At 44.5% G+C, this 26,688-nt stretch overlaps 1 protein-coding gene across 11 annotated transcripts in view; it reads left to right on the top strand.

Annotated features, from left to right (window-relative positions):
* CACNA1E (calcium voltage-gated channel subunit alpha1 E) overlaps positions 1–26,688 on the top strand; it is a 381,746-nt gene that overhangs the window by 47,041 nt on the left and 308,017 nt on the right. For 10 of the 11 annotated variants that reach the window (XM_077902060.1, XM_077902055.1, XM_077902065.1 and 7 more), the window contains exon 2: positions 23,583–23,849. In XM_077902060.1, coding sequence (XP_077758186.1) covers positions 23,583–23,849 — 267 coding nt within the window. Of the gene's footprint in view, positions 1–22,722; positions 22,841–23,582; positions 23,850–26,688 lie in introns of those variants that run through there. The other variant, XM_077902061.1, reaches the window with a different exon arrangement.

Here is a 26,688-nt window from a genome sequence, read left to right as displayed (position 1 = left end):
TATTTACACAGCCAGCCAGCCAGCCAGCCATTTATCCATCTATATCCATCCATCCATTTTTCCATCCATCCATTTATCCAACAAATATTCAAGAAATAATTGAGTACCCACTACAACTTTGTACTGATTCAACTATGGGGATACATCAGTGAACAATCCTGACAGTCTCTGCTCTCATGTAGTTTACATTCTTTTGGGACAGATCAACAATGAATAAACAAGAAAATGCCAGATAATAAAAAGTGGAAGATTAACACTTTTTAAGGGTGAGGTCATAGAGGGTGTCTGGGTGGGTGATTTAGGAAGGCCTCTGACAAGGTAGCATATTAACTTGAGATCAGGGCCCTGGGAACTAGCCACAAGGTGAAGATGTGGAAAGAACATTCCAGTGCTGGAAATAACTAGCTTAGATGCCTGAAGGCAGAAGCGAGCTTATGTGTTTGAGAAATAGCAACATCAATATGAGTGGAATAAATGAGTTACAGGGAGGTAGAAGATTTGGTCAGATCAGAAAGTCATTGGATCATACATGGGCTATTTCAGAGCCTCTTGGCCTCATCTGTCTCTGAGACTTCTGGCCATTTGTTTGAGCCCAGCCACCACTGCAATGATTCACTGGTTCCATGCATGTAAATCCTGACAGCTCCTCACTTAATGCTTTGCATCTCCCACCTTTTACCCTGGAGCTTCTCTGTTGACACCGGCCCATGAGATATTCAGGACTCTTGGAGCAACTGCAAGTTGGAGAAGGAAATTAACTCCCTGAGTGATGAACTTTGACCAATACACCTATTCAGCAGATAAATTTCTTCGGTTTCCTCTGATGGACTATCCAAAGATGCAGTTACTTGGGTTTTTAGGGTGGCCGGTGTGGTCATACATACTTGTATTGGCTCTCCCTTTTCCCCTGCTGTACTTCCCTTTCCCCTCACTCCTGCTTTCGTGTGATTGCACGCCACAATAAAGGAATCTAAATCCCTGCCTCAGGCTCTGCTTCCTGGGAAGTTGAGCTAAGACAAATAGGTAGGCATTAGGTGAAGTAGGTTTTGTAGGAAATGGTAGGGCATTTGCATTTCCTTCTGAGAATTAGGGGAGGTGGTTAGAGAGTATTAAACAGGGGATTGTTGATCTGACTTTTTAAAAAGATGACTTTGGGAGAATAGTTTGAAGGGAGGCAGGAGTGGAAGCAGGCTGAGTGGTGGGGAGGCTATTACCATGGTTCAGGTGAGAGAGATGAATGATAGCCCAAATGAGGAGGAGCATGTGCGTCTGACAACGACAATCATAAATCAAGGCGGCACTGACACGGATGCTGGGTAGTGGGCCCGGTTGTTCTCAGTAATGGGCTCACCTCTGCACAGCTGCCTTTATGCTTGGAATTCAAATACCTGGTTCAGCAAGATGACAAATTACAACCTGCCCTGACCTTCATCTATGTTGCAATAGAGAAGCTTCCCCTTGGACACTGCCAGGGTGAACTGAAGACCTTTACAATAACCTCAGATCAGCATTATCCAAACTGTTGCTTGCTCAGGGGAAAGGAGTTTGGGTTTTTCACTCTCAGCTGAATCAGAGTAGCCTTCTGCAGTTATCTCCTTAATTAATTTACAGTTACCAGTACTATTTCTTTTGCAGAAAAAGCTGCATGGCTAAAAATTTAAGGAAATACTGCTTCCATTAATGAAAAGTAATTTAGCTTAATCCAGACTAAATCTCAGATTCGGATAATTATGAGTTTCAATTTCAGACTGAGAAGTCCCTAGTTATATGGCCTTGGTCTAAGTTTCTTATCTACAGTGTGAAGATTGATAATACCAACTGCTTGGAGCTGTGAAAATTAAATGATTTAGATGTATAAAGTGCTTGATACATGCTCTTTCTATCCCCTGACTATGCCCTACACCCATTACAAATAAACCCATGGAAGGTTAAATTCAGTGGGGTTGAACTGAGGTTGGTTCAGCCTTTGTCCTCATTTGGCAGACCTCTTTCCAGGGTTGACCCTGGAGATTCTGGAGTTTGTGCCATTAAAAGAGGGGTGGTGGTGGTGGTAATAGATCCTTACCAAGTGTTCTTCTGGAGACATTTAGGAGGCTGGAATCTAGCCTCTTCTTTCAAGAGGCTCAACGCAACATCTATCTATGAATTACTTTGATGGTGCCCCTGTGAGATAGTTTGAGACAAGTGTTGTTCAATCCATTTTATGGATGGAAGATTCTAATACTTCAGGCAGTTGTGCCTTTGCAATCAAATGCTAAGGCATTTTCCCCTCGATGCTGTCTTCTTCACTTGCTCAACTAAAAATAATGCCAGTTCTTTTATTTTTTTTGTAAATTTATTTTTTATTGGTGGTCAATTTGCCAACATATAGAATAACCCCAGTGCTCATCCCATCAAGTGCCCCCCTCAGTGCCCATCACCCAGTCACCCCCACCCCCCGTCCACCTCCCCTTCCCCCACTCCTAGTTCGAATAACGCCAGTTCTTACAGAATAAATGATCAGTTGTTAACAGTCACTGATGTGAACAACTCTTATGAACCTTGGACCCATCTTAGATAGAAAAATGTGTTTTCTTAATTATAAAAGCATTTTATGTTTATTTTATAAAATATGAAAAAGCACACAGAAGAAAATCTAAGTTATCTATACTCCCATCATATAAAATTAATCACTAACATTGGATAACTGTTTATAGGATTTCTCATCCCCTCGCATGCATGTATGTGTACAATTACATCTCCATACCTACATATAGTTTTATTAAATGGGGATTATGGTCTGCACATGTTGCATTTGTAACCTGCTTTACTAATTAATAGTATACTGTGAATAGTGTCCTGTCATATTACCATATAATTTATTTTAGCATATGATTTTTAAAAATTGTAAAATACTCCATTATATGACTATATATATAATATGTCAACCAATACTTTATTATTGTTTATTTGGATTGTAGTTTTTAATATTCAAATTAATAATCCAGTGGGCAATTTTATAAATGCATCTTTGTGTAAATTCAGTGATCTCATAAAGACAAATTTTTAGAATTAGAATTATTGGGGCGAAGGCTATGTATATACGTATGACTCTTTAGAACCATTGCCCAGTCTCCCTCAGGAGAGTTTGTCCTAATTATATCCCTTGCCAGTGGTGGATGAGATTGCCCCCATCTTTGCCAACTCTGTGTACTTTAATTAGTAATAATATCTCCTGAATCTCTCTTAAATATTTCTTTGAATTATGATATATTTCAAACATTTAATATAAAAAACAATTAAGAAACACCCATACAGCACCATTAAGATTAAATAAATCATAATATTTGTCATATTTGCTTCATCTAGTTCCCATTTTTAAAGGGAGAAAATATTTTTTAATTTATTTTTTATTGGTGTTCAATTTGCCAACATATAGAATAACACCCACTGCTCATCCCATCAAGTGCCCCCCTCAGTGCCCCACACCCAGTCACCCCCACCCCCGCCTACATCCCTTTCTACCACCCCTTGTTCGTTTCCCAGAGTTAGGAGTTAGGAGTCTCTCGTGTTCTGTCTCCCTTTCTGATATTTCCCACTCATTTTTTCTTAAAGGAATAAAATATTACAGATGCATTTATGCACCCTCATCCCTTATCCTTCTTTCCAGAAGTCACTACTTCTCTGAAATTAAAATTTCATTATCGTCTGCATTTTGGTAATTTTACTACATGTATATGCATTAATAAAGTATGTATGTGATTTTTTCGTTTTAAAATTTTATATAAATAATACATGAAATGTGTCCTTTTGCAGCAAAGTGAACATTAATTTTTAAGATTAACCAGTGTTATTTCATGCACACTTACTTCATTATTTCACTTTCTGCATAGGCCTACATTGTATGAATACATTGCAGGTTGTTCATTTACTCCCCTTCCGAAGGGAGCCAGGCGACTCCAATTCTTCTGCCTGTTGTAAGTAATGTTAAAATGATCATCCTTGCCCATGTCTCCGTGGGCAAGGAAGTGAGCTTTTCTCTGGGATAGATGCCTAAAAAGTGGAATTGTTGAGTTTTGGAATGCATATTTCCAACTTTTTTAGGTATCACTGCATTGCTTTCCAAAGTGACTGCCATCTATACTCCTGCCATATGCAGAGTCCTCATTTCTGTATGTCTTCCACAACACTTCAGATGATCAAAATTATTAAAGTTTGACAATCTGATAAGTGTGAAATGAAATCCAATTATTGCATTTTCCCTGATTACAAATGAAATTGAATGTGTTACATATGTTAATAAACATATTATAAACAATATGTTTATTGGCCATTTGGATTTCTTCTTATGTGAGTTGTAGTTTCCTATCTTTTTCCTGTATTTCTACTAGGTAGTTTGTGTTTTTTTGTTTGATTTATTAGGGTTCTTATAAGCATTCTAGATATGATTTATGGGTTATAAATATCTTCTCCCTCAAGTGCCTTGTCTCTTTCACTTTATTTATGGTGCTTTTTGTCATACAGAGTTATTAATTTTAGTGTGGTAAAATTTATCTACTTTTTTATGATTTTAGCTATTTTGTCTTGTTTAAAAAATTTTCCACATACTGAGATAAAGAAGATGTTATTTTTATTAAACTTCTTTTTTTTCCATTTTGCTTATCATATTTGTCTCTTTCATTTCACCCATAATTAATTTTTGTATATAGTATGAGGTAGGCCCTAATTTATTCTTTTATCCTCCCTATGATTAGTCTTTTGTCCCAACACCCTTTTGTGACTAGTCAATAGCTTTCTACTGTTTCTGGGCACTTTATTTTATTCCACTGGTCTAATTGTATATTCCCTTTAAGCCATGTTTCGCTAATTTAGTTTTTATGGCTATATAGTTTTGATGCATTAAAATAAATTCTCTCCACACCTCTGCCAAATTATCTTGGATATTGGCCCTTTATTCATTCGTATAACTTTTAGGATCAGTTTGTCACATTGCATTTTAAAAATGGGATTTTGATTATAACTGAACTTATGGATTTATTTGGGGGAGGATTGCTATCTTTAAGCTCTTTTATTTTTCCATCCCCCAACATGACATATTTCTTCCTATGCTTAGATCTTCCTTAAAATCCCTCAAGAGAGTTTAAATTTTTTCCCTACATGTTTTATTGCATTCTTTTATTAAATTTTGTTTTCACACAAATATAGTTTTGAATCTATTGCATGGTATCTTTTTATTCTTGTATTTTCTGATTCTTTGCTGTAGTTGTATGAGAACCTGTATGTTTGTATGTTGATTTCATATCCAGTATCCTTGTAGAACTCTTTTATTACCTCGATTTTCTTTTTGTATTGACTCCCTTACAGTTGGTATGTAGACAGCATTAACAGTGTTAATGACAGCTTTGTTTTTTTCTTTATAGTCTATATGCCTTTTTTTTCTTTTTTACTTTGTTGATTACATTGACTAGTACTTCACTTGCAGTTGAATAGAAACAGTTTTAGTAAGTATCCTAGTCACATACCTTCCTTTACTTGCTTATCTGCAAGTCTGTCCTCTTCCTGCGTGGTACCTTACCTCTGATCACCCTTTCCATCTTACGCGGCCTGTTGTCTAGTGCTATAGCTCCATCTTGTGTGTGTGTATTCAAAGTTAAACAATCTATCTACGTATCTAATCATCTATCTAATCATTTATCTTTATTGTAGATTTGTCCTCATATTTACCATTATCTTTTGCTCATCATGCCATTTTCTTGCAAGCCATTCTTTTCATCCATCTAAATTTCCTGCTTGATGAATACTGTAGAGTACTTATTTCACCTAAGGCTGAGTAGTAAACTTTTCTTTATTTTTCTGAGGAGCCTTTATTTTAACCTTAGGTTTGAGAAGTAATTTAAGTGAGTATTTTTAATCCTGGAAGATATTATTCCATTATCTTCTGGTCTCTATTGTTATAGCTGGTAATCAAATCATCGATTTGATTCCTTATAGATAATCTTTTTTCTCAGAATGCTTTTAGGAATTTCTCTTCATAAATTTAGATTTTTTGATATTTCACTGGGATGCATATAGGATGCATTTATTTTTCTTCATCTTGCTTAGAACTCATTGAAGGATTTATATCTTTCATTAACCCTGGGAAATTTATTCTTTATCTCTTAAAATATTCTCTCTCTACTTTGTTTCCTTTCTGTTTCTAGAACTCCATGAGATATATTTTGGATTTTTCAGTCCGTTCTCCCTGTTTCTTAACTTTGTATTTTCCATCTCTTTATCTCTCTGGCTTATACTGGGGACATTTCTCATATGTGTCTACCTGTTCACTAGTTGTAGCTAACATAAGAGTTGTGTCTAACATAAGAGTTAACTTACCTGTTGCCTTTAATTTCAATGAATACATTTTTTGTTACAAGAAATTGTATTTGCTACTTAATATTTTTCATTGTATCCTATTTCCTTATGTACATTTTCTATTATTTCAAGCTTAGTGCTCTAATTCTCTTGTTTATTGTATCAACTAACTTTTCTTTACAGTGAATTGTTTCCTTACATGATGAAAAAGTTTTGATTGCAAACTCATGTCTAGTGATGCTTATTTTTCCTATGGGAAAATATAGTCAGTGTTGTGAGAGTAGCCTCATAGAATGTTTCTGTTTGTTCTCTTACTTCACCCTGAGAAGTTATAGGGACTAGTTTTCACATTATTTTTGGGCTTGAGGGTTTCTAAACCCTCCTGAACACATAATGTGAATTCAGCTTGTAAATCCATAGAACATGCAATCTTGGGTTTTGATTTCTCAGGGTTTTGCTTTTCATTCACTCAGATATAAGTTTCCTCATTATCTTCTTTTGCTGCAGAGTTCATTTTTCTGCAGTTCATTGTTTAATTCAGAGTATAGTCTTTCAAGTGTTCCAGCTTAATGCAGAGTTTTAATTTTCACTTCTGTTCACAAACACTCCTAAGATTTTATCTCTTGCTTTTGAATGGGCATTAAAACCCATCCATTAATTCCTCTAGCTTGCCAGAACTAATCGTTGTCTATGGGATAGCTGCAGTGTTAGTCCACATACTTACTTTTATGTTTTTTTTTTTTTTAAATTTCTTCCTGGGAGTTTCATATTTTGCAAGTCTAGCAATGTATATTTTAAAATCTATTTGAAAATGCAGTCCTTGAGGAGGGCACTTGATGAAATGAGCACTGAATGTTATACTATATGCTGGCAAATCAAACTTCAATAAAAACAAATGGAAAAAAAGAAAATGCAGTCCTATACTTTATCTAGTTTTCTAGAAATTTGTAGCAGGAGGTTTCTCTTATTCTGCCATCTTGCTAGTATTAGATCCTTGAATGTCTCTTTCAAAGAGAATACTCTAAAATAGGAAAAGCTAAGATATTTCCTGGGGGATGCACAAAATCCTCTAGGACTTGTAAGTATGATGCTCCTAATGGAGAGGTTAGTCAGAGTGCTGGACTGAGCATGAGGGAAGGCTTGAGGAAGGAGGTTGTGGAAAAAGAGCAGTGCATTAATGGACAGTTATTTTATGCCACCTTAGATGTTGCACAAGTACTTAGCTAAGCAATTCACTTAGAAAAGTGATGATTGATTAGTCCTTCCAACAGCTCCTAAAAATAGCTTGCCTGAAATGATTGGGTCTTTTTAGGAAATTCAAGATCAGAATATGGAAACAGAAGATGATCCTCAAGTTCTAGTGAAGACAAATTCTAGAAGCAAAGTGGGGACCACAGAGGATTTTGGTAAAAGAAGGTTTTTACAATATAGAAGGAGAAGTAAACTAAAGGAGAAGCAGGGGGTAAAGGGTGTAAATAATTGAGTTGAAAACATGAGTGTAGGAGTTTTACCTGAAGACAAAGCTGATTTGAGGGGGAGAACCTATTCTCAGTGAGGCCTTGTGACCACATTTTTTAGTATCCAAAGAATCAGGAAAAAAGCTGCTTGTCTGAGGTCCCGTTGCTGAGCCTTAAGCAGATGATGTTGGGTTGTGATCACTCTTGTATTTTTGGCCTGAGTTTTTCCTTCAGCCTCTGCTAAGAATATGTCTCTTTTATACTGAGCTGTGGAACACCATGTAGGGCTATGAGGCCTTAGAAAACCAGAGGTGCCATTCCAAGTTCACTCCAGCTCCCAAAGGCTGTGTCTTACCAGATAGAAGGCATAGAAGAGAAGGTAGTGATGAGCCCTGGGTGTTATGTTATATGTTGGCAAATTGAATTTAAATTAAAAAAAGAGAGAGAGAAGGGAAGGTAGTGCATGGTCTGGCCAGAGCAGTCCCCTGGAAGTTCCTACATTCTTCGTGAGATTACTGATGAATTGTATGATCTTGAGCAACTCAGTTAGTTATTCTGCACCAGTGGTCTCGACCAGGGGCATTTTTTGTTCCCTTAAAGGACATTTGGCAATATGGAAACATTTTTGATTGTCACAAGTAGGGGGTGCATCTGGCATCTAGTGGTAAAAGGCCAGGAATGCTGCTAGATATCCTTCAGTGCATAGGACAGCCCACCATTGCAAAGAATTATTTGATTCAGAAACTTCAATAGTCCTGAGATTGAGAAACCCTGATCCACGTGTCTTTTCTTATCTATAAAATGCAGGGGTTAGAAGAGGAGGTTGATATGTGTGTAGCTGGATTAGGTAGGCTCAATATCCAAATTACCTGTCTATCTAACACAGAACACTTCTGCTCACATCACATCCACAGAAACATGAATCAAATGAAATGAGTTAAAAACAATCCCACCCTTTTCTACCAAAGAACAAAATCTTGTACTCCAAATGCTGTGAGCTTTGCAAGTTCACAGTGACCACTACATTTGCCTCCATGCCCTGGGTCATTCATCTTATCATGTTATGTTTGCAAATTGCACTTATACTTGTGAGGAAAGGGTTGAGAACCATCTTCTTTAAGCTGAACTGGTTGTCTTTAGAACAGGTTTATCACTTCTAGCTTTTCCCCGCATAAATTTCCCAATCCGGTGCAGGTCCTAAGACATCCATATCCTGTTTATATCTATTCGGCTTTGTATATAGTTACCATTCATTCATTCATTCATTCTGTAAACATGTATTCAATACCCATAGTGCACAGACCTTGGTTGCTGTGGAGAGCATAAGGATATATATATAAGTCAAGCTCCTCACACTGAGGTGGAGGAGAAGAGATCCATACCCCAAAGTAGCTGAGGTAGTGGGGGCATAAAGCACCAGAGTTTCTTTAAGAGAGAGTTCATGTTTGTTGTATGATCACAAAATGCTTTATAAAAGAGATACTGTATGAACTGGGCTTTTAATTCTATCTAAGTGTTTTTTCTTTACTTCCCTCTTTTTTTTTTTTTTTGGAGAGATAGAGAGCACATGAACTGAGTGAGGGGGAGGGGCAAAGAGGGAGAGGGAGAGAGAATAATCTTAAGCAAGCTGGACACCCATCGTGGAGCCTGAAGCGGGGCTCAATCTCTCAACACTAAGATCATGACCCGAGCCAAAATCAAGAGTTGGAGGCTTAACTGACTGAGCCACCCAGGCAACCGAAGTCTATCTAGTTTTATGACAGGTGGATATGGGAGGGGGAGGGGAGGGAGACAGAAGGAGACATGAAATGCAGAAGGATTACTTCAAGGTACATTCGTAGAATGGTGAGCAGTCCTGCAGTGTTCATTGAAGCAGGCAGTGTGTACTGCAAAGTGCTGAGATATCGCTGGGAACATAGGGTGGAGCATTTTGTTCACTCCTGGTCCTTAAAATAAGGACTTAGATTGGATGACTTTTTTTTTTTAATTTTTATTTATTTACGATAGTCACAGAGAGAGAGAGAGAGAGAGAGAGGCAGAGACATAGGCAGAGGAGAAGCAGTCTCCATGCACCGGGAGCCCGACGTGGGATTCGATCCCGGGTCTCCAGGATCGCGCCCTGGGCCAAAGGCAGGTGCTAAACCGCTGCGCCACCCAGGGATCCCTAGATTGGATGACATTTAAGTTTGCTTTTAACCCTAAGATTAGAAGATTATAAGATCTCCTGATTATTATAGTGATCTTTGATAGGCATTAGGAAAGTCTTTATTCACTAAATACATTTATTTAATGACCTTTCACCAGGCAATACAACAATGAATATGCTCCCAAATTTTATTACACTGAAGGGTTAGACCACGTTCAGAGTTGGGCTATGCAACCAACTGTTGAAGCAGGTAGGACCTGGAAGAGAAAGAAGGCTCAGGACACCCTTCTCTTCTGAGGAGAAGGAGGCATAAAGTCCTGAATTTGCAAATGGAAAAGAAAGGAAGATTATGAAAGTGGAATAAAGAAAATAAAATCGACAGGGCGTGAGGGATGGTGGCTGTGGGAAGAGGGCAGGAGGAAGAATCAAAGATGCATCCAAAGTTTTGTTCCTGAGTAACAGGGAGTCTGTGATGCTGCAAAGAGAATGAGAGACCCGTGAAGGTGCTAGTTTGGAGGGAAGGAACATGTGTTTTTAAACCAGCTAATTGATTCAGGTTGTCCAGGTGGGGGAGCGCATTTGGGCAGTGGTGAATGTGGTACCTGGCTTTAAAAAGAATAGGCCCAAAGAGAAAGATTTGGGCACCTCTCAGATATTAGCTTTAGCTGCAGCCATCCAGATGGACAAGATCACCCGGAGAGAGTTTTTATACTTAGAGAAAAGGTAGAAACAGGTTCTGAGGATTGCATACATTTAGGAGGTGGAAGAAGAAAAGGTGAAGAAGAAGATGAAGGGGCAGTTAGGGAGGTGGGGATAGAAAATAGATTGGAAATGCTCCTGAGGGGGAAGCAGGGAGGAAGGGAAGCCAAGTCCTGCTGAGTCCGGATGCAGCAGAATGTGTACACACCCTAATAGCCTCCAGGGAAACAGACTCTGGTTTTAAAAATCCCTTGGATGCATTTAGCTGTAAAAGTGTTGAGCCACCTGATCATTTTATCACTTCTTGATGCCTCAGCCAGAGGGTGAGGAGGGAGAGGGAGAGGAGGAGGTTCTCCAGTGACTCATCCTTCATGTGTGTTAGGAGTTTTGGTTAAAAGGTTTGCTGCAAGACAAAGCTGCTTGACTTCTTTTATAATAGATTCCTGGAACACTGTGGCAACCATAGGACTTTAGAAGCTATAGCTTTTGCCCCTGAGAAGTAAGCCACCAGGGGGAAGACATTGGAGGACTGTCCAGGATTGAGTTTATCTGTGCCATCCTGGATGGTCAAGCGGCTGCACTGGGGTTTGTAGCTCATGCAAAGCCTATGGTTTCCAGGTAAAGGGATTTTTCATCTTTTCATGTGCGGCTGTGGAAGGGACTCTCTGGCCAGGGCTTGATCCTTACTGACTCCGGAATGACTCTCTGCTCTTCCACCATGAGCCCATGCAGACATCCCTGTCTAGTCTCAGGGTCCAGGCCATACTTTGTCCTTCAGCTTGTCTCTTGTGAGGAGGTGTAGTTGTAGGATGCAACCTCTGGCCTTAGGGAGAACCAGGCTCCAGGTCTAGCTGTGCCACTTACTCGCTGTGTGATCTTGGTTTAGCGATTTCGTTTCTCTGATCCCAGTTGCCTCAGCTGAAAAGTGACTGAAGCTAAACATACCTACCTACCTTATAGGATTCTTGTGCAGATCAAATGAGGTAACATGTACACAGTGCTTTGTACAAGTGTAACACAAGTGTGCCCCACAAGCATTAGTTGTTGTTTCTGTTTGGGAACTCTTTTATTTTTCTGTTGAACTATTTTCAGAATTCTTTTCCCTTTCTCCCCGTGTTTCCCACCTTTTATACAAGTATTTAATTTGAGGAAAATTGATGCCTAACACCCATTAGCCAGCTCCTGTCTGGAGACCTATGAAGGGTCTTGAGTGCTTTGATTGTTCTGGTCTAATTTCCTTTTGCAAACAGGGAGCTGTCTTTTGACATCACCTATAATGCCTGGTGTCTGCCCCTGTAAATATAACAATGATACCACCCATGGTGGTATGACAATCTAAGTTTACAAAGCATTTTCACACACACAGTCTTCACAATCTCAACATCGTTTGGGAAGCTGGGTCTTTCACCCCAGCAAGCTGGTGGCTGTCACTGGGTTTGAGGTGCACGTGTGTGTGAGGGCACGCATGCGCATGAGCGCACGCTTGAAGGATTGCTTCTTTTCTTTTAACACAAAGAGCTAAAGTTTCAAAGCAGGTGGGGTGTGGGTTAAACACTGTTCTAAATGGCAGGCCTGCTGTTCGTGGGGAGGGAAAGTGGCCTGAAAGTTTAAAAATAACCCGAACATTATAGACTCCTGTGAATTCTACAGCCCGGAGCACTGTGAGTCTGTGGGTGTCTTACCTGCTGGAGTGCAGGCAGGAAAACAAGTTGAGAGGCAGGAGGATTTAAATCTGCTGAATCCTTTAGTGGCACGCGTTGGCAGCAGCAGTTTTCATAGAAAAAATGAAAACCATACCTATTAATCAGGATCGATATTCCTGAATGGTAGGAAGAGTGCCACCCTTGGGTTTGCTGAACACAGAACACTGGCTAATATTTGGGCCTGCAGCAGAGCAAACCCTCCTTTTCTGCTGCTGAACACCATCTCTCCTCTTTTTCTTCCCTCCCTTCCTGACCCCTCCAGAGTTTGGCTGATAGCTTTCCCAGATTGCTGCCTGAGACTGACCCACCAGGGAGCTTAGGCCCTGGGGCATTTTGGGTAGATTTGGCCATTCATTGAAAAACAAGCAAATGGTGTGTAAAACCATGTTCATCATGAGTAAATTGTGTACAATAATATACCCTTTGGATTTTAAGCAGTTTTGAAAAGCTTAAACAGTTTTTGAAGTAAGACTCGGTTCTCCTTGGCATGGCCCATGCTGCTCTGGGACATTGCAATGTGGGACTGCAGGTCGGACTAATAACACCAGCACATATTGGAACATGGTGCACTTGGGAATCTGTTGTCCCAGTTGGTCTATCAATAGGCTCCTGAGATTTAGAGGGCAGGCATTACTGCTGGGATTTTTGCACATGCAGTCATAAACCCAACCAGGACTGTGGGGCAAGTCTTGTCTCACGTGCTCTCCTCACTTATCCTGAAACCCCCCCGGCACCTGCTGTGTAATGTCTGGACATTTTCTTACATCTTGGAACTGTAGCATGAAATAAAGTAACTAGCCCAAGTCTCTATTAATTGTATCAATGAGAAGCCCTGCACTGTGGTGGTTAAGATAATGGATTTTTGGAGTCGAATAGACCTATGGTTGACTTTCTGCTATGTCATTTACCACCTATCCGACCTTGAGGAAAATTTTTTAGTTTCTTTCAATTTTGCTTTTCTTATCTGCGGAATGTTGATTATAATAGTACTTACCACACGGGATTATTCTCAGAAATAAGGAAAGTAAAGGGCTTAGTGCAGTGCCTTATTATTAAATAATAAGTATTTAATACCCAATTATAATTATTATTAATGAAGTTGAAATTGCCTATACTTTTCTATGTAATTATTATTTGTTTGATGCATGTCCATTTTTCCTCTTTTTTTTTTTAAATAGTCCTGGAATTTACAATGTCAAGCCATGACCTACTGGAAAATAGGGACGATTTTAACAAAAGAAAAATAGTATAATAGGAAGCTTTGGGTTATTATATTAATAATGCTTGACTGCTTCACATCTGGCAGAAGTTTTCTGCAGACTGTGACTGAGTGATGGAGGATTATGTAAAAAAAATCAAGAACAAGTATCTAAGGGAAAGAGCTATATTATGAGTGCATCTGTGTGTGCTTATGTCCAAGGAGTTGGCTTGTTAAAGGTCTTAGGAGTATTTTGGAAATCTTATCTTTTGATTGAGAATTACATTTCCACCTCTCTCATTTTTAAATGGCACATTAGGAATATTTAGAAATCTTCAAAGGATTCTGTAGTTCTTCCCATTTAAATATAATGTATTCGGCCTGTCTGAAAGCTCCCAACAGCATGGGAAGATTACTTTATATGTTTATACAGTTGGCTGGCAGAACTTGAGATCAGATCAGAGTTGAGTGTGTGTCTTAGCACATAGGCAAAAGTGTGTGTGTGTCTCTTCCACTGTAATTCTTTATAAGGGAAATAAGCCTGATGATGACATTTGTCTTTTCATAGAGAGAAGAGATAGAAGCAGTTTAAGACTATAGTTCATTTTTTTTGAAGCAGAAGTTTATTCTTCTATGTTTTATATTCAATGGAAAGAGATCTGATAATATTCTTTCTGTGGGGGTCTGAATGTCTTTTTTTAATAGGTGATTCCCCAAATCTTATTACAACCATATTTTCAAAAAGCAGAATATATTCCTCATAAGGGAATGAACCCTATATTTTGATTATTGATAAAATGAGGGTGGGGTTGTTATTGTGCTGGTAAAGATCCTGAGTTAGAGTCAGCTGATCTCCTACAGGAGAGGAAGGCATCATTTCTTGGTATCAAGGGGAGGATGAACATTTAACCCAGAGAAAAACAGCTGGAAACAGGTGAAAACAGAGCAGAGACTCAGAGTTAGGGCCAGAATATGTTAGGGGAAAGGCAACCCCTCAGACAGGAAACCAGCTAACCAGTTAATGCTGAAACTCTTTTTTGCCAAAAAGAGTTGCAGGAGACTCAATGATTCATTCATTGATGATATATTTAGTAAAGGCCTGCTATGAGTATAACATGATGCAGGCATCTAGGTAACGCAGTGAAGGGGAAGATATGTCCTTTACACTTGAGAAGCTTACACCATAGTGAAGAAGACAAGGCATATATGATTGAAAAATTAAATAGGAATTTAGTGGTAAAGTTTTACCCATCAACAATGAGAGTAAGTAAACAAGGTACTATATGAATGAAACGAAGTTCTGTGAGTTTATAGGAGGTAGAGATCACAGATAGAATTGGAGAGGTTATGGAAGGCTTCATGAAGGAGGCAGAATTGAACCAGACCACACCTTGAAGGATACCTAGGAGTTGGAGAAGCAGAAAAGAGGAAGGATGTTCTTGGGTCAGTCTGAATCAGGTGCTCTGAAGCAAGAGTTTTGAGGCAGGAGTGGCCATGATATGTTATAACTTTGTTGATACTATGGTACATGGGAGGATGGTGTTGGAACGGTAGGTTGAACGCAAATTGTCTTGAACTGTCAGGCTAAGGAATCTGGCCATTTTTCAGGCAACAAGGAACCACTGAAGTTAAGTGATTGACAGGGAGAATGATGTCACTTCAGTAGGAACTAGAATTTTTTGAAGGGGAGCATGTTTCGAAGGAATTACAATGAATTCACTTTTAAACACGTTGAATTTGAGATGTCGGACAGTCCGTATGGACATACCAGTTTCCTTAAATGGGCATTTGGATCTGGAAAAGAGGTGGAAAAGGAAGGCTGAGACTAGGTGTGGAAGCAGAGGGGATAGTTGGGAGTGTGGGTAAGGATTTGACCCTGAAAGGAAAGATGTCAGAGAAGATGCAGGGATTAAGAACAGCCCTATGGGGGTACTCCCACAATAAAGAGGGGAATAAAAGGAGCAAGAGAAGGAAAAAGACAGTGAGAACCTGGGAGGTGGGATGTTAAGAGAGGGAAACTCTGAGAAGGAGGGGAGGTCAGTGTGCCAGATGCTGCAGAGCAGTCAAGGAAAAAAAGAGGGGGGTGCAGAAACAAGGGTCATTAGAGGCCAGTGGAGGTCTTAGTGCAGTTTTAGGGGAGTGGAAGGGGCAGAACCAGCACATGGCCTGCCCAGGTGCACGTTTCAAAACTGGCCTTAAGTCCATATCATATGGGAATGCCTTATTCACTCTGATTATTTTATACCAGGTGGGTGTAACCAGCTGCTCAGTGTAGGAGAGAGTGGGAGAGAAAGGGTGTGGTGATGGACAGGTGGTGGCTTAATCTGCTGATGATTCCAACCCGAAGAGTCCTGTAAGAGGCAAGACTGGTGGGTGTGGTGGAATTGAGTTCCCTTCTCTGGGCCTTTAGGGTTCCTCTAGGCTTTGTTTCAGCTATGAGCTGCTTTTCCTGCTAGTGGGATGGGATACTGTCTTTAAGAGTGAAGTGTGGGGAAGGGATTAAGACCAGCAAGTTCAGGTTATAGCTCAGGCGCCTTCTCATCCTGGGCACTGCCTCCTTTGCTCTAGCACCTGACATCATGCCTGACACAGGGAAGGTGTTCATTTTATGTTTGCTGAATGAATGAATCAGACTGAACCACCCAGGCTGAGCAAGCTTTACAATGTGTGGGCTGTATTTTGTTTTCTGAGTCAAGAGGCCAAGGGGGCGGATGGATGGGCGTGCTTCCGCCGGTTGTTCTCACCCTTAGATACCAATGCATCCTCCACTCACCCCAAGCGGTCAGAGCTGGTGCTCTGCAGAGTCGTCCTGCTGCACTTTGTCTTTTTAAAAAATTAATTAATTAATTAATTATTTTTACATTTTTAAAATTTAAATTCAATTTGCCAACATGTAGTAACACCCAGTGCTCATCCCATCAAGTGCCCTCCTCAGTGCCCGTCACCCAGTTACCCCATCCCATCACCCAACTCCCCATCCGCAACCCTTTGTTTCCCAGAGTTAGGAGTCTCTCATGGTTTGTCACCCTCTCTAATTTTTCTCACTCAGTTCCCTCCTTTCCCTTATAATCCCTTTCACTATTTCTTATATTCCACATATAAGTGAAACCATATGATGATTGTCCTTCTCTGATTGACTTATTTCACTCAGCATAATACCCTCCAGTTCCATCCACGTGCACTTTGCCTTGATCAGGACGCAAGGCTGGGCCCAGAGGATGGGTGTTGAGGTTCACTAAAGGGGCAAGGATCCTTGGACATCTGGGGCTAAACATTGAAGCTCCAAAAGGACTTTCCCAATAAGGGTTAATGTTTGTTAGGTTGAATATATTTCACTTTTGTCCAGGCTGAAAGTGACTTTATCTTAGGGTGGAGAAAAAGGACTCAAGTATAATACTAACATTTTTATGATCCTAGATTCACTGAAACAATAAACATACTGACTGGTTAATCAGTTCCATGCATGTGACGTTCCCTCCACAGCTCAGGCGTTCTTGTTCCATGCTACCGTTCCACATTGCTTCTCCCCACCTCCAGTGATATGTCTTTCAAAGGATCTCCCCTATTCTTTCCTTTTCCTGCCTGCGTCCAGCCAGAGGTGTATCTCCCTTCTCTGTTCTCACTCTCATTGTACACACTGCTATGGCGCACACATTACATTCTGCCTTGTGTAGAGCCCTTCCCCTCTCTTCAGATGTAAGCTCTCAAAGGCGTTGACCATGTCTAATTTATCCTTGAGCCTCAGAATCTCGAGAAAAATGCCTGGCACATTAAAGGGGTTTAATAAGTATTCGTGAAATGGGCTTATGTATGAATGAATAAGTAAACAAACACGTAGCTCTACCAGGTACCAAGGTCTTTGGGCTCTTTGGAACTGTGGTCTCTAATGTTTTTCCTTCTTCTCTCTTTTCCCCTATTTATCTCTCTGATCAAGTCCCAGGCACTTATATTTCTCTGCTCCTCTCTCCACCCCATACACACCAAAGTCATCCCCGGGCTGCACTTCTGCAGTCTGCTCCCAGAAACAGAAAGCTGCTAGATGCATGGTTTGCTCCGTGTTACTGTGGCCACAGCTACCACTGCTGAAATGTATTTAACAGATACATACATAGCACTTGTGTGCCAGGTACTCCTCTAAGAGCTTTACACAAATTAACTTAATCTTCATGAAAGCCCTGAGACAGGTGGCATGCTTTCTTAGAAATTTAACCCTTTGGGAGGATTTCTAGCTCAGGTTCATGCCTCGCCTCTCCAAGGTCCAAGATCCTGCCTATAACTGGACTCTCAAGCAAGGAAAGAATTATTTTGACATACAGTGTATTAATAGTAGCTACAGATTGTAAAGAGTCCTGAACTTATTATCAGGAAATCCAGCTCTGCTGTTTCCTACCTCTATGCCCTTGGACAAATTCTTGACCCTTTGTGCCTCAGATAATAGAATATGCCTCACAGTCCTGCAGCAAAGATGCAGTGAGATAACATTATCACAGTTGGCACCCAGGGACTATTGAGTTGTCATAAATGAATGGTTTTTAAAACATTTTTTAAGCGAAATTTGCACATCTATAGTTAGCTGGTAGAGTGTTAGAGCTGTGGGGTTTCTCAGGCATAGGTTTGAGAAATGCTGCTTCTAGGGATGGACATTACATAAGGATGTAAAGTTATGTTTCACCCAAGTAAGGGCTGTAAGGTATTGTGGAAGCCACCAGATTCCTAAGATGTCTGCGTTGCCATAATGCTCCTCTGCTCTGCAATGAATTTGCACATGGTCGCCTGCCAACTTTTTTCTTAAGAACCCACTCCCAAATCCTCTCTGCATTATGTTCCTCAGAGTACTGCTTTGCATAAGAGTCTATTTCTTGGAAAAGCTCAACAGGGGGAAAATAGAACAAAAGGGGCTCTGATAGCTTAACCATAAACTATCTGAGTGTAACTGGCAGTGGGGGAGGAAGGAATGAGGAAGCCAGGCTGGTGGGAGGGGCACATGCTTTTTGGATGAGGCTAGATTTGCAGACTCTGCAGTGATGGGCTGAAATCTCACGCGAAGATGGCCCAAGGCCTGACAGATCTTGGAGGAGCTTTATGAATGAGGGGAATAGGATAAGTACTTCTCCACTCATGCTGCTCATGATTATCCATCTTAGTACAAACTCCCAAGGCCTTCCTGGTCTGGGAGAGTTCAGCCCACTGGTTTCATTCCTTTTCCAAAGGAGACTCGAGATACTCTCTACAAGTCGCCTTCCCTCTTGTTTGGATTTTGGATGGTACACTGGAGTTGAGGGGCTACAGGGTGAAAGCTTTCATATTAAACCATCTATATGGGATTAATCTAGGAAAGTTTTTCACTTGCTTTCTCAGATCTTTTTGGGATTCGAGTTTGCAGGTCACTGGTTTCAGAAAAATATGCATGCAGAAAAACATTTGGTTGCTCCACGTTAACCATGTGTGTATATGTGTGTGCACACATGTATACTTGCAGCATGTTGACCTCGTGTCCAGTGTGTGGGGCTGTACTTTCCAAGTACTGTGATATGGGATGGTTGCATTGTGGTAAAATTTGGAGCTTGGACCTCAACAAAGTCCCACAGAGGGGTAGAGGGCTGGGGTTCTAAGTTCAGAGAGAGGTGTGCTAAGGGTGTTGGGCTGCCAGGTGCTAGGCTCACAGCGATGTGCTCACAAATGACCAGTAGATGGTGCTCGAACAACAGGGAAATATGGCTACCGTCCCTCCGCGGGCTGGAAAGGGATTTTAGGAAACCGGTTTCCAGTCAGTTCCGACCAAATGCTGATTTTCTACATTTCCATATGTGGGTCTTTAAGAAGACATTGGAAGGAGGGACATGGGAAGGAAAATAGGCACCAGGTTCCCTTATAAAGAACATTATGGCAATGACCTGACCTCAGGTTTTTTTCTATGGATTCCACTGGATCTTAAGGGCAGTACATGCGTTCCTAGGCTAGCATCTTCCCAGCAAGGCCCCAGGACAGGAGCATGTGGCTACTGATCCAATTCAATTTGAGGATGGGAAGCATAGAATTCCCATGGGCTTAGTGTGATTGAATAGTTTCTTCTCATGACAATGAATGCTTTGGAATTATACTATTACCATCCACAAGAGATTAGACTAGATGTTAGAAAGAGCCATAAAGTAGAAGTCCAAAGATGTGTTAAAGCCCAGGGAAAATTACTTAAGGTTTCTGAAACTCTGGTAATTTGTCCACCAAATCAGGGTCATAATACGTGGGTTGCCAGGCTGATCTCCGAGATTTGTTGTGAGGCTTATGTAACCTGAAAACTATTAAACACACATAAAATATGTTTAGCCATTGAAATTCTAGCTCTCTGGGAGCTAGGCGAATGGGGGCATTGGAGACGTTCATAGATCTCAAAGGTCTGAGGAGGTGTGACTGTGGGGTGGATAGTGGTGGTGGTGGTGGTGGTAGAGTATGAGAGTATGCCTCCCTCCCACCATTACTGCCCTTAGGTCAAGTCCATTCCTAAAGACTTTTAGGCCAGCATGTTTGCTTCTTTCCCCTATACCCCTCTCCCCCCGCAATGAAGTCCCCATTTATAACTTCCCTGCAGAGGTGTTCATACTCCAGCATAGTCAACATTATTCCCAACCCATGCATTTGTGATCCTATCTTCTCAGAAGGCAGGGAGGCAAGTGCCAACTTCACTGGGTCTTCACATTTCCAACTATAGTATTCTGTCTTGGGAACCTAGGTCTCTAAAGAATTATAGCAGCCACAGGGAACCCAGGACATTGTTGAGAGAGGAAAAGGAATTAGTACTGCCTCTCTGCTGAGTGGGTGACATTGAAGAACCAGATCTGGAGGCTCCAGGTCTTCTAAGAACCTCTTCTAGGACGTAAAGCTTAGAGAGCGCTGCTTCCTCTGAGCATGAACAGACAGGCATACCACCCTGAAGCCTGCTAAGGCCAGGACCCAGAGAAAAGAGGTGAAGTTGTAATGTGAGGATGAGGTCTAGCAAGCATTCTGGCCAGTAGGGCTATAGAACCTTATTTATTTATTTATTTATTTATTTATTTATTTATTTATTTAGATTCAGGAAAAGGACACATTTTTTTTTGAGGGGGGGTCATCTATTTTGTCCATTATCATATCCTCAGTGCCAACAGTACCTGGTACTCAAAAATATTTATCAGATGATTGATTTGAATGAATTTTGTGCTATGGATTCACGGCCCTGCCTGAAAGCATGGGTTTGACCACTTCTGAAAGCCCTTTCTCATCTGCAGCTTACAGGGTTACTGAGACAGCCACTTGTGACCGTTGTGCATGACTAAACCGTCTGATGGTTTGTGGTTCACAGCACCACTTCCTCCTTTCACTTCTGACTAGGTCTCCAGAAAGAATGGTGCCCTCCAGTGAAGGCTGGGAGAGTGCAGTGTAAGGCAGTAACGTGAAATCAAAATATCATTAGAATGTACACACCTTGAATAGTAAATCTGGCCTGAAATGGGCTACCCTGAATCAAAAGGTCAGCACGCTGTCCCAAGGGCAGCACTGACACCATTCCTTTGGATTTCCAGTACCCTGGGACTGTCCCTTCACACATATAGTCACCTATGTTCTCACAGAGACCTATGTCAATGCGCCCATGGCCTGGCCACACATAGACACACACACATAGGTACACGTGTGCCTCTCCCTTGGATGTCATCACCCTTCCCATCAGTCTGTTTCACTCACCGGGACACTGCCTTTCATACACATGAAGCCACACTCACCCACGGATTCCAACCTCTGGGTTTTGGTCAGCCTCTTTGTTTCCTTCATCAGCCTCCCCTCCCCTTCTCTGGCATTGCTCAGGTGGCGAGGATGTGGATAGAGCTGGGTGTGTTTTGAGGGTGAGGTTGCAAAAAGGAGATCAAAGTGTGTTCCAGCCAGTGTAGACATGGAAGGAGACAACTGGTCCTGTGCTCAATTCAAACCAGAGTCTACCTGTGGAGAAGGGCTTGGTTGCTAAACCTAGGGACTCTTTCTCAGGGTCTTGGAGCCCACCTTTCCCACTTACGCAGCTCAGATACTGTTTTATTCTTCCTTTAATGAGGTGGGTTTGAGGAAGTCAGCGGAGCTGACCTGTGGGTAAAAGTAGGGGTGGGTGGATCCCCCTGATTGTTAAGACTTTGAGAAAGGTAGTGTTAGCCCCAAACTCGCCATCGATGGCCCCAATAACCGGACCAGTCTTCCAGAAATGGATGCGCAGGGCTCCGCTGAAACGGAACCCAAGAGGCCTCCCCAGATCGCCTTTGCAGGGGGAGGCCAGAAGCTCCCAAGGGGAGCCGGCACCGACAGCAGAGCGCGGAGCCCCCAGAGGTCCTAGCGTGCCTCCCCGGGCCCGCGGGTTGCCGAGTGGGGCGATGGGGAGAGGGTGCTGTCTTCTCCGCTGCTCCCCGGGCAGCGCTCCTTGGAGACTGGGAGGCGAGGAGGAGCAGCGCGGGGGCCCCGGTGCGCGGCGCGCGGGGCGCCCAGGCTCCCACCGCCCTCCCGGGCGGGCACCGCGCGGGCCCGGCTCCCGCGGACGCCTCGGCGGGGACGGCAGGCGCGAGTGCGTGTGCGCGTGCGCGTGCGTGTGCGCCCCCGCCGGGCCTGGGCTCGGCGCTCCTGCGGGGCCGGGGCCGCGCCGCCAGCTGCGCCCGCCTCCCTCCTCTCGCCGTCGCTCGGGGAGAGCGACTCTTGCTGGGCCGCTGCGGCGGCGGCCCGCTACCCGCTGGCTCAGCAGACCAATAGGCCGGACCAGCCTCGCTCCCCAGGCCCCCGCAGCCGCGGCGCGCCGGGGTCCTTCCGGCTCCATCCCCGCCCCTCCCGTCCCCGCCGGCCCCGCCCCCGCTCCTCCCGGCGCTCCGGCGCGCGCCTCGCTGCGCCTCTGCGCTCGGCTGGCTCGCCCCTCCGCGCCTTCCCCTCTCCTTCCCCCTCATCCCCCTCGGCTCCCCGGAGTGCGGCCGTCCGGGGGGCAGGAGAAAGCGAGCGGTTCAGGAGGAAGTTCGGCCCTTGGGCAACTCCCGGGCCAGGCCACCGCGGGCTCGCCTGCAACCTGTTCCTCCCTCGCCCCAGCGCCCGCCCGCCCGCTCCCGCTCCCGCTCCCGCTCCCGCTCCCGCTCCCGCCCTCGCCCCGGCGCAGCCGCGGATCGCTGTTGCATGCTGATCCGGGGAGGCGGCGGCGGCGGCGGCGGCGGCGAGCGCTCGGGCAGGATGCTGGCACTCGGGCTTCGCTGCTCTCTGGATGCTGCTCAACTTCTCTCCCAGCCGCAGGAGCTTTGAAGTCGTTTGTCCCTCTCCGGTTGGATTGACTTCTTATTTTGATATTTTGGGCGTTGCGGTTTGCGCAGGAACCTCGATATCGCTCTCCCCCCTCCCTCTCTGTCAACCTTTGGATGCGTCTGTGCTGGCAGATTTAAAGACCCAAGTCTTGGCTGTGGAATTTCTTAGATGGACTTGCCGGGGCTCGCGTTATAAAGCATGTCACCATAACCCGGTCCTTGTCTTTTTTTTTTTTTTTTTTAAAGTTCTTTTGTTTTCATTTTTCTCTTCCTCCCCAACCCCCACCCCCAATAAATCACCAAACTGTTACCTAGCGGGCCGGTGCCTGCCTCTCTCCCAGAACTAGGTGGTGCGTCTGCCAGAAGAGGAGCTATGTTTGAAGAGCAGCCTACTCCACCCCTCTCCTCTTCAGTCCCCGAATGCCACCACACACTGGCATTTTGAAAAAAAAAATTGCCTCCAGAAACTGAGCACCCCCAAGCCCTCCCCCTGCTTTTTTTTTTTTTTTTTTTTTCCTCCTTGAGGAATGGAGCTTCGCAGAGGTTGTATTTAGATTCAACAGTTCAGAGCGGCGGGGCTGCTGCTGCCGCTGCCGCCTCTTCCAAGAGCTCGCGAGGCTCCCCGGAGGCTCCCCGGAGGCGGTGGTCCCCGGGCTCCGTCTGGATGCGGCTCTGAGTCTCCGTGTGTCTTTCTGCTTGTTGCTGTGTGCGGGTGTTGGGCCGCGATCACCTTTGTGTGTCTTCTGTCTGTTTAAACTTCAGGATGGCTCGCTTCGGGGAGGCGGTGGTCGGCAGGCCGGGGTCGGGCGATGGAGACTCGGACCAGAGCAGGAACCGGCAAGGAACCCCGGTGCCGGCCTCGGGGCCGGCGGCCGCCTACAAGCAGTCGAAAGCGCAGAGGGCGCGGACTATGGCTTTGTACAACCCCATTCCCGTCCGGCAGAACTGTTTCACCGTCAACAGATCCCTGTTCATCTTCGGAGAAGATAACATTGTCAGGAAATACGCCAAGAAGCTCATCGACTGGCCATATCCTTTCTTGCCCACCATAACTCCCCTCTCCCCCTTTGCGTTTCTTTGGGTAAGGGTGGAAATCTAGCTTGGAATTCATCCCCCATCCCTCTCCTGGTGCCAATTTGCCCCTTTGTTGAAGTGCAGTCTTTACTTCCCTGTACCTAAGGGGCAAGCTTGGTGCTGTAGAGGCCAGTGTGGGCACTAGTGCTTTTCAAGGTAAGACTTTTGGTTTTTGATTTTTCCTATGTGGAAATCTCTAGCGTCCCTGGGTGCATGGTATTCCTGTGGCTGCCCATTTCTGGGCTGGGCTTTGTCTGATTCTCAGCACCCCCCCCCCCCCCCCGGGCCCTTCATATAGAATGGGTTGCCCCTAATCTCACAATTTTCTTTCATACTCCCCTTTTCCTCTGTTAAAGCCACCCCCTCTGGCCCCCATCCCTACCAGCTGGGGAGACACCCGCACTATCTGCCTGTGGGGAAAGTCAAGGCTCCCTGAGGGACTTATCAGTTCAGAAGCTGTAAGAGTCTGGGCCAAAATCCTGTAGACAGACAAATGGATAAATAAAACAGCCATTTGGCTGGGGATCCAGCTAACTCTGGGGACTCAGTTTAAGTTCCAGTGTGAGTGGAGTGAATGAATGTGTCAGCGGAGGTAATCTCTAATGATACAGCCCAGACAGCTCAGAGTTGGAGTCCTCTTCTCAGCCAGAGAAGAACAGCTCATCGGAGCTCATGGTTTCCTTAGTCTGGGGTTGGGTGCTCCCCCCCCCCCCCCCCCCCCGCTCCCCGCCTGCCTCTGAATGCGTGACCCAGCTGAGTGCTCTCCCAGTGCCCAAGATGCAGGTTAATCTGCTGGGCCTGAATTCTTCCGCTAAGGGCTTCAGCCACTGAGCCCAGAGGTGTGCAAGCAATCTGTCTCTCCCTGCCTCCAGGGGAACTGCTCTTCACAAAGAGCTGGTGGGGGCGTCTCTGACAGTGGCCGTGTCAGGGTGAACAGGCATGGAAGGAGCTTCTTTGCCGGTTTAATCAAGTGCACCAAATGCAGGCTGCTGATTAGGCATCTCGCTGCCTTGTTCTTCACTAAGAATTTGGGCATCTGGCAAGGTCTTTAGGAATTGCGGGTTGGTGGGGGTGGGGAGGGTGCTTGGTAGGAAGCAAGCCAGGGGGGTGGTGTTAATATGGGGGTAGGCTTGGAGACGTGGGACTTTGATGCTTGTGTTAAGAGATTTCTTGGGACGGATGCACCTGCAAAGGAGGCTCCTCCTCTTCTCTGTCCTCCTCTCTCCCCACCCCCACCCTCCAGGTGTGCAGCAGTGAGGCAGCTGGAGCTGCATTGGGTCTCTAGTATCAGTGAGGCACGTGGCTCGCTTCCCCCAGGGCCTGGGCATCTCCCTACTACCCCCCACCCCAGTCTCTGGCCTTCCCCTCCTTCCTCCCCTAGTTCCCTGCCTCAGCAGCACTGCGATTGGCTGGCGCTTGGTGCTTCTAGGCAGCACCCCTCATTAGAAACGGAGGAGCATCTCTAAGCAGATATTCTTCGGCTGCTGCTGCTGCTCAAATCCTCCCACAACCACCCCTGGCTGGGCTTCCTCTCTCCTCCTCTCTGCACTCTCCTTCTCCTTCCACCCTCCTTCCACCCCCACAGAGTGATTCGGGGTCATTCGGTGCCAGAGTTAAACGTCTCCAGGGTGGGGGTATCGGGGAGGAGGAAGGGTCCGGTCCCCGAAGTCCCGCCTGCCGGTGCGCTGCACAAAGCGGACACATCCCCTTATGTTGCGTGCTGCGGCTGCAGACCCTTCTCTAGGCAGATCTCTACTGATTTCCCCAGCGGGGCCCGGCTCCCCTGCCGTCCACCTTCTACAGTTCTCTAGAATTCCCCACCCTCCAGGTGCTGCTTTACTGTGCCCCTCTCTCAGGGGCTGTTTACTCAGACAGGCGCCCTTCAGTTTCCTGGCCTTAGACAAAGCCACCCGGCCGCGCCGCGGGTGGCACCGTGTGCCAGCAGCCATCGCTGGCACCTAGGACAGCGCCACTGGAACTCCCCAGGCGTCCGTGGCTCCGCCCGGCCGGGTTCAGCACCTCGGGCACCTCCGGCGGGGCCCGGGCTCCGGGGCTGGGAAACCAAGCAGGGTCCCTAGACCACGCGGCTGGTGCTATTCACGCTTTCTCTTCCGTTGCAAAGACACCGCCTTTCTACCAGGCGTTGCGAGCGAGCGTGCAAGGTGCGACAGCGGCTTTTACCCCGCCCTTCCCTCGTCTTGGGCCAAGATGGACCAGAGAGAGTCAAAGGAGAGAATAGCGAGTTGATTTCAGCAGCGGGACTCCGTGCCTTGGCTGACGGCCGGGTCCCAGTGGGCTCTTCTGTCCTCGTAGTTGGAAGTTTCGCAGTGGTTCTACAGCATGTAGGCTGTTCTAACAGTGTTCAGAGAACATCTGCTAAGGTGTGTAGAGGAGCCCGGTTGGAAAATTTAAAATGCACCACGTTTGCTTTTTCTCTCTTGGCTGTGCAACGTGACTGACAAATATATATATTCCCTCTGGTGGTGACATGTGGCAACATTGCGCTTCTGTGTGTCCTGCGTTTTCTCCAATACTGCATCTGAGAGCCTAGTCTCACTTTCCTGACGACCTAGACATCCAGCTTCGGGAAGTCTCTCCCTTTTTCTTATCGGCAGTCAGTGTGAGCAGTGGTTACCTGAAAACTTGGGAGCCAGGCTGCGTTCAAACCCCGTTCCTTTCACCGGCTCCGTGACCTTGAAAAGTTACTTCCTTACTTTGTGACTCAGTTTCCTAATCTGTAAAATGAGGTTGATAATCCTGAGTTAGTGGGAGAATTAAATGAGGTTACATACGT

This window comes from Canis aureus, chromosome 6, assembly GCF_053574225.1.
Source record: "Canis aureus isolate CA01 chromosome 6, VMU_Caureus_v.1.0, whole genome shotgun sequence".
NCBI classification, from domain to species: domain Eukaryota; kingdom Metazoa; phylum Chordata; class Mammalia; order Carnivora; family Canidae; genus Canis; species Canis aureus.
This window is presented reverse-complemented; position numbering and strand designations above follow the sequence as displayed.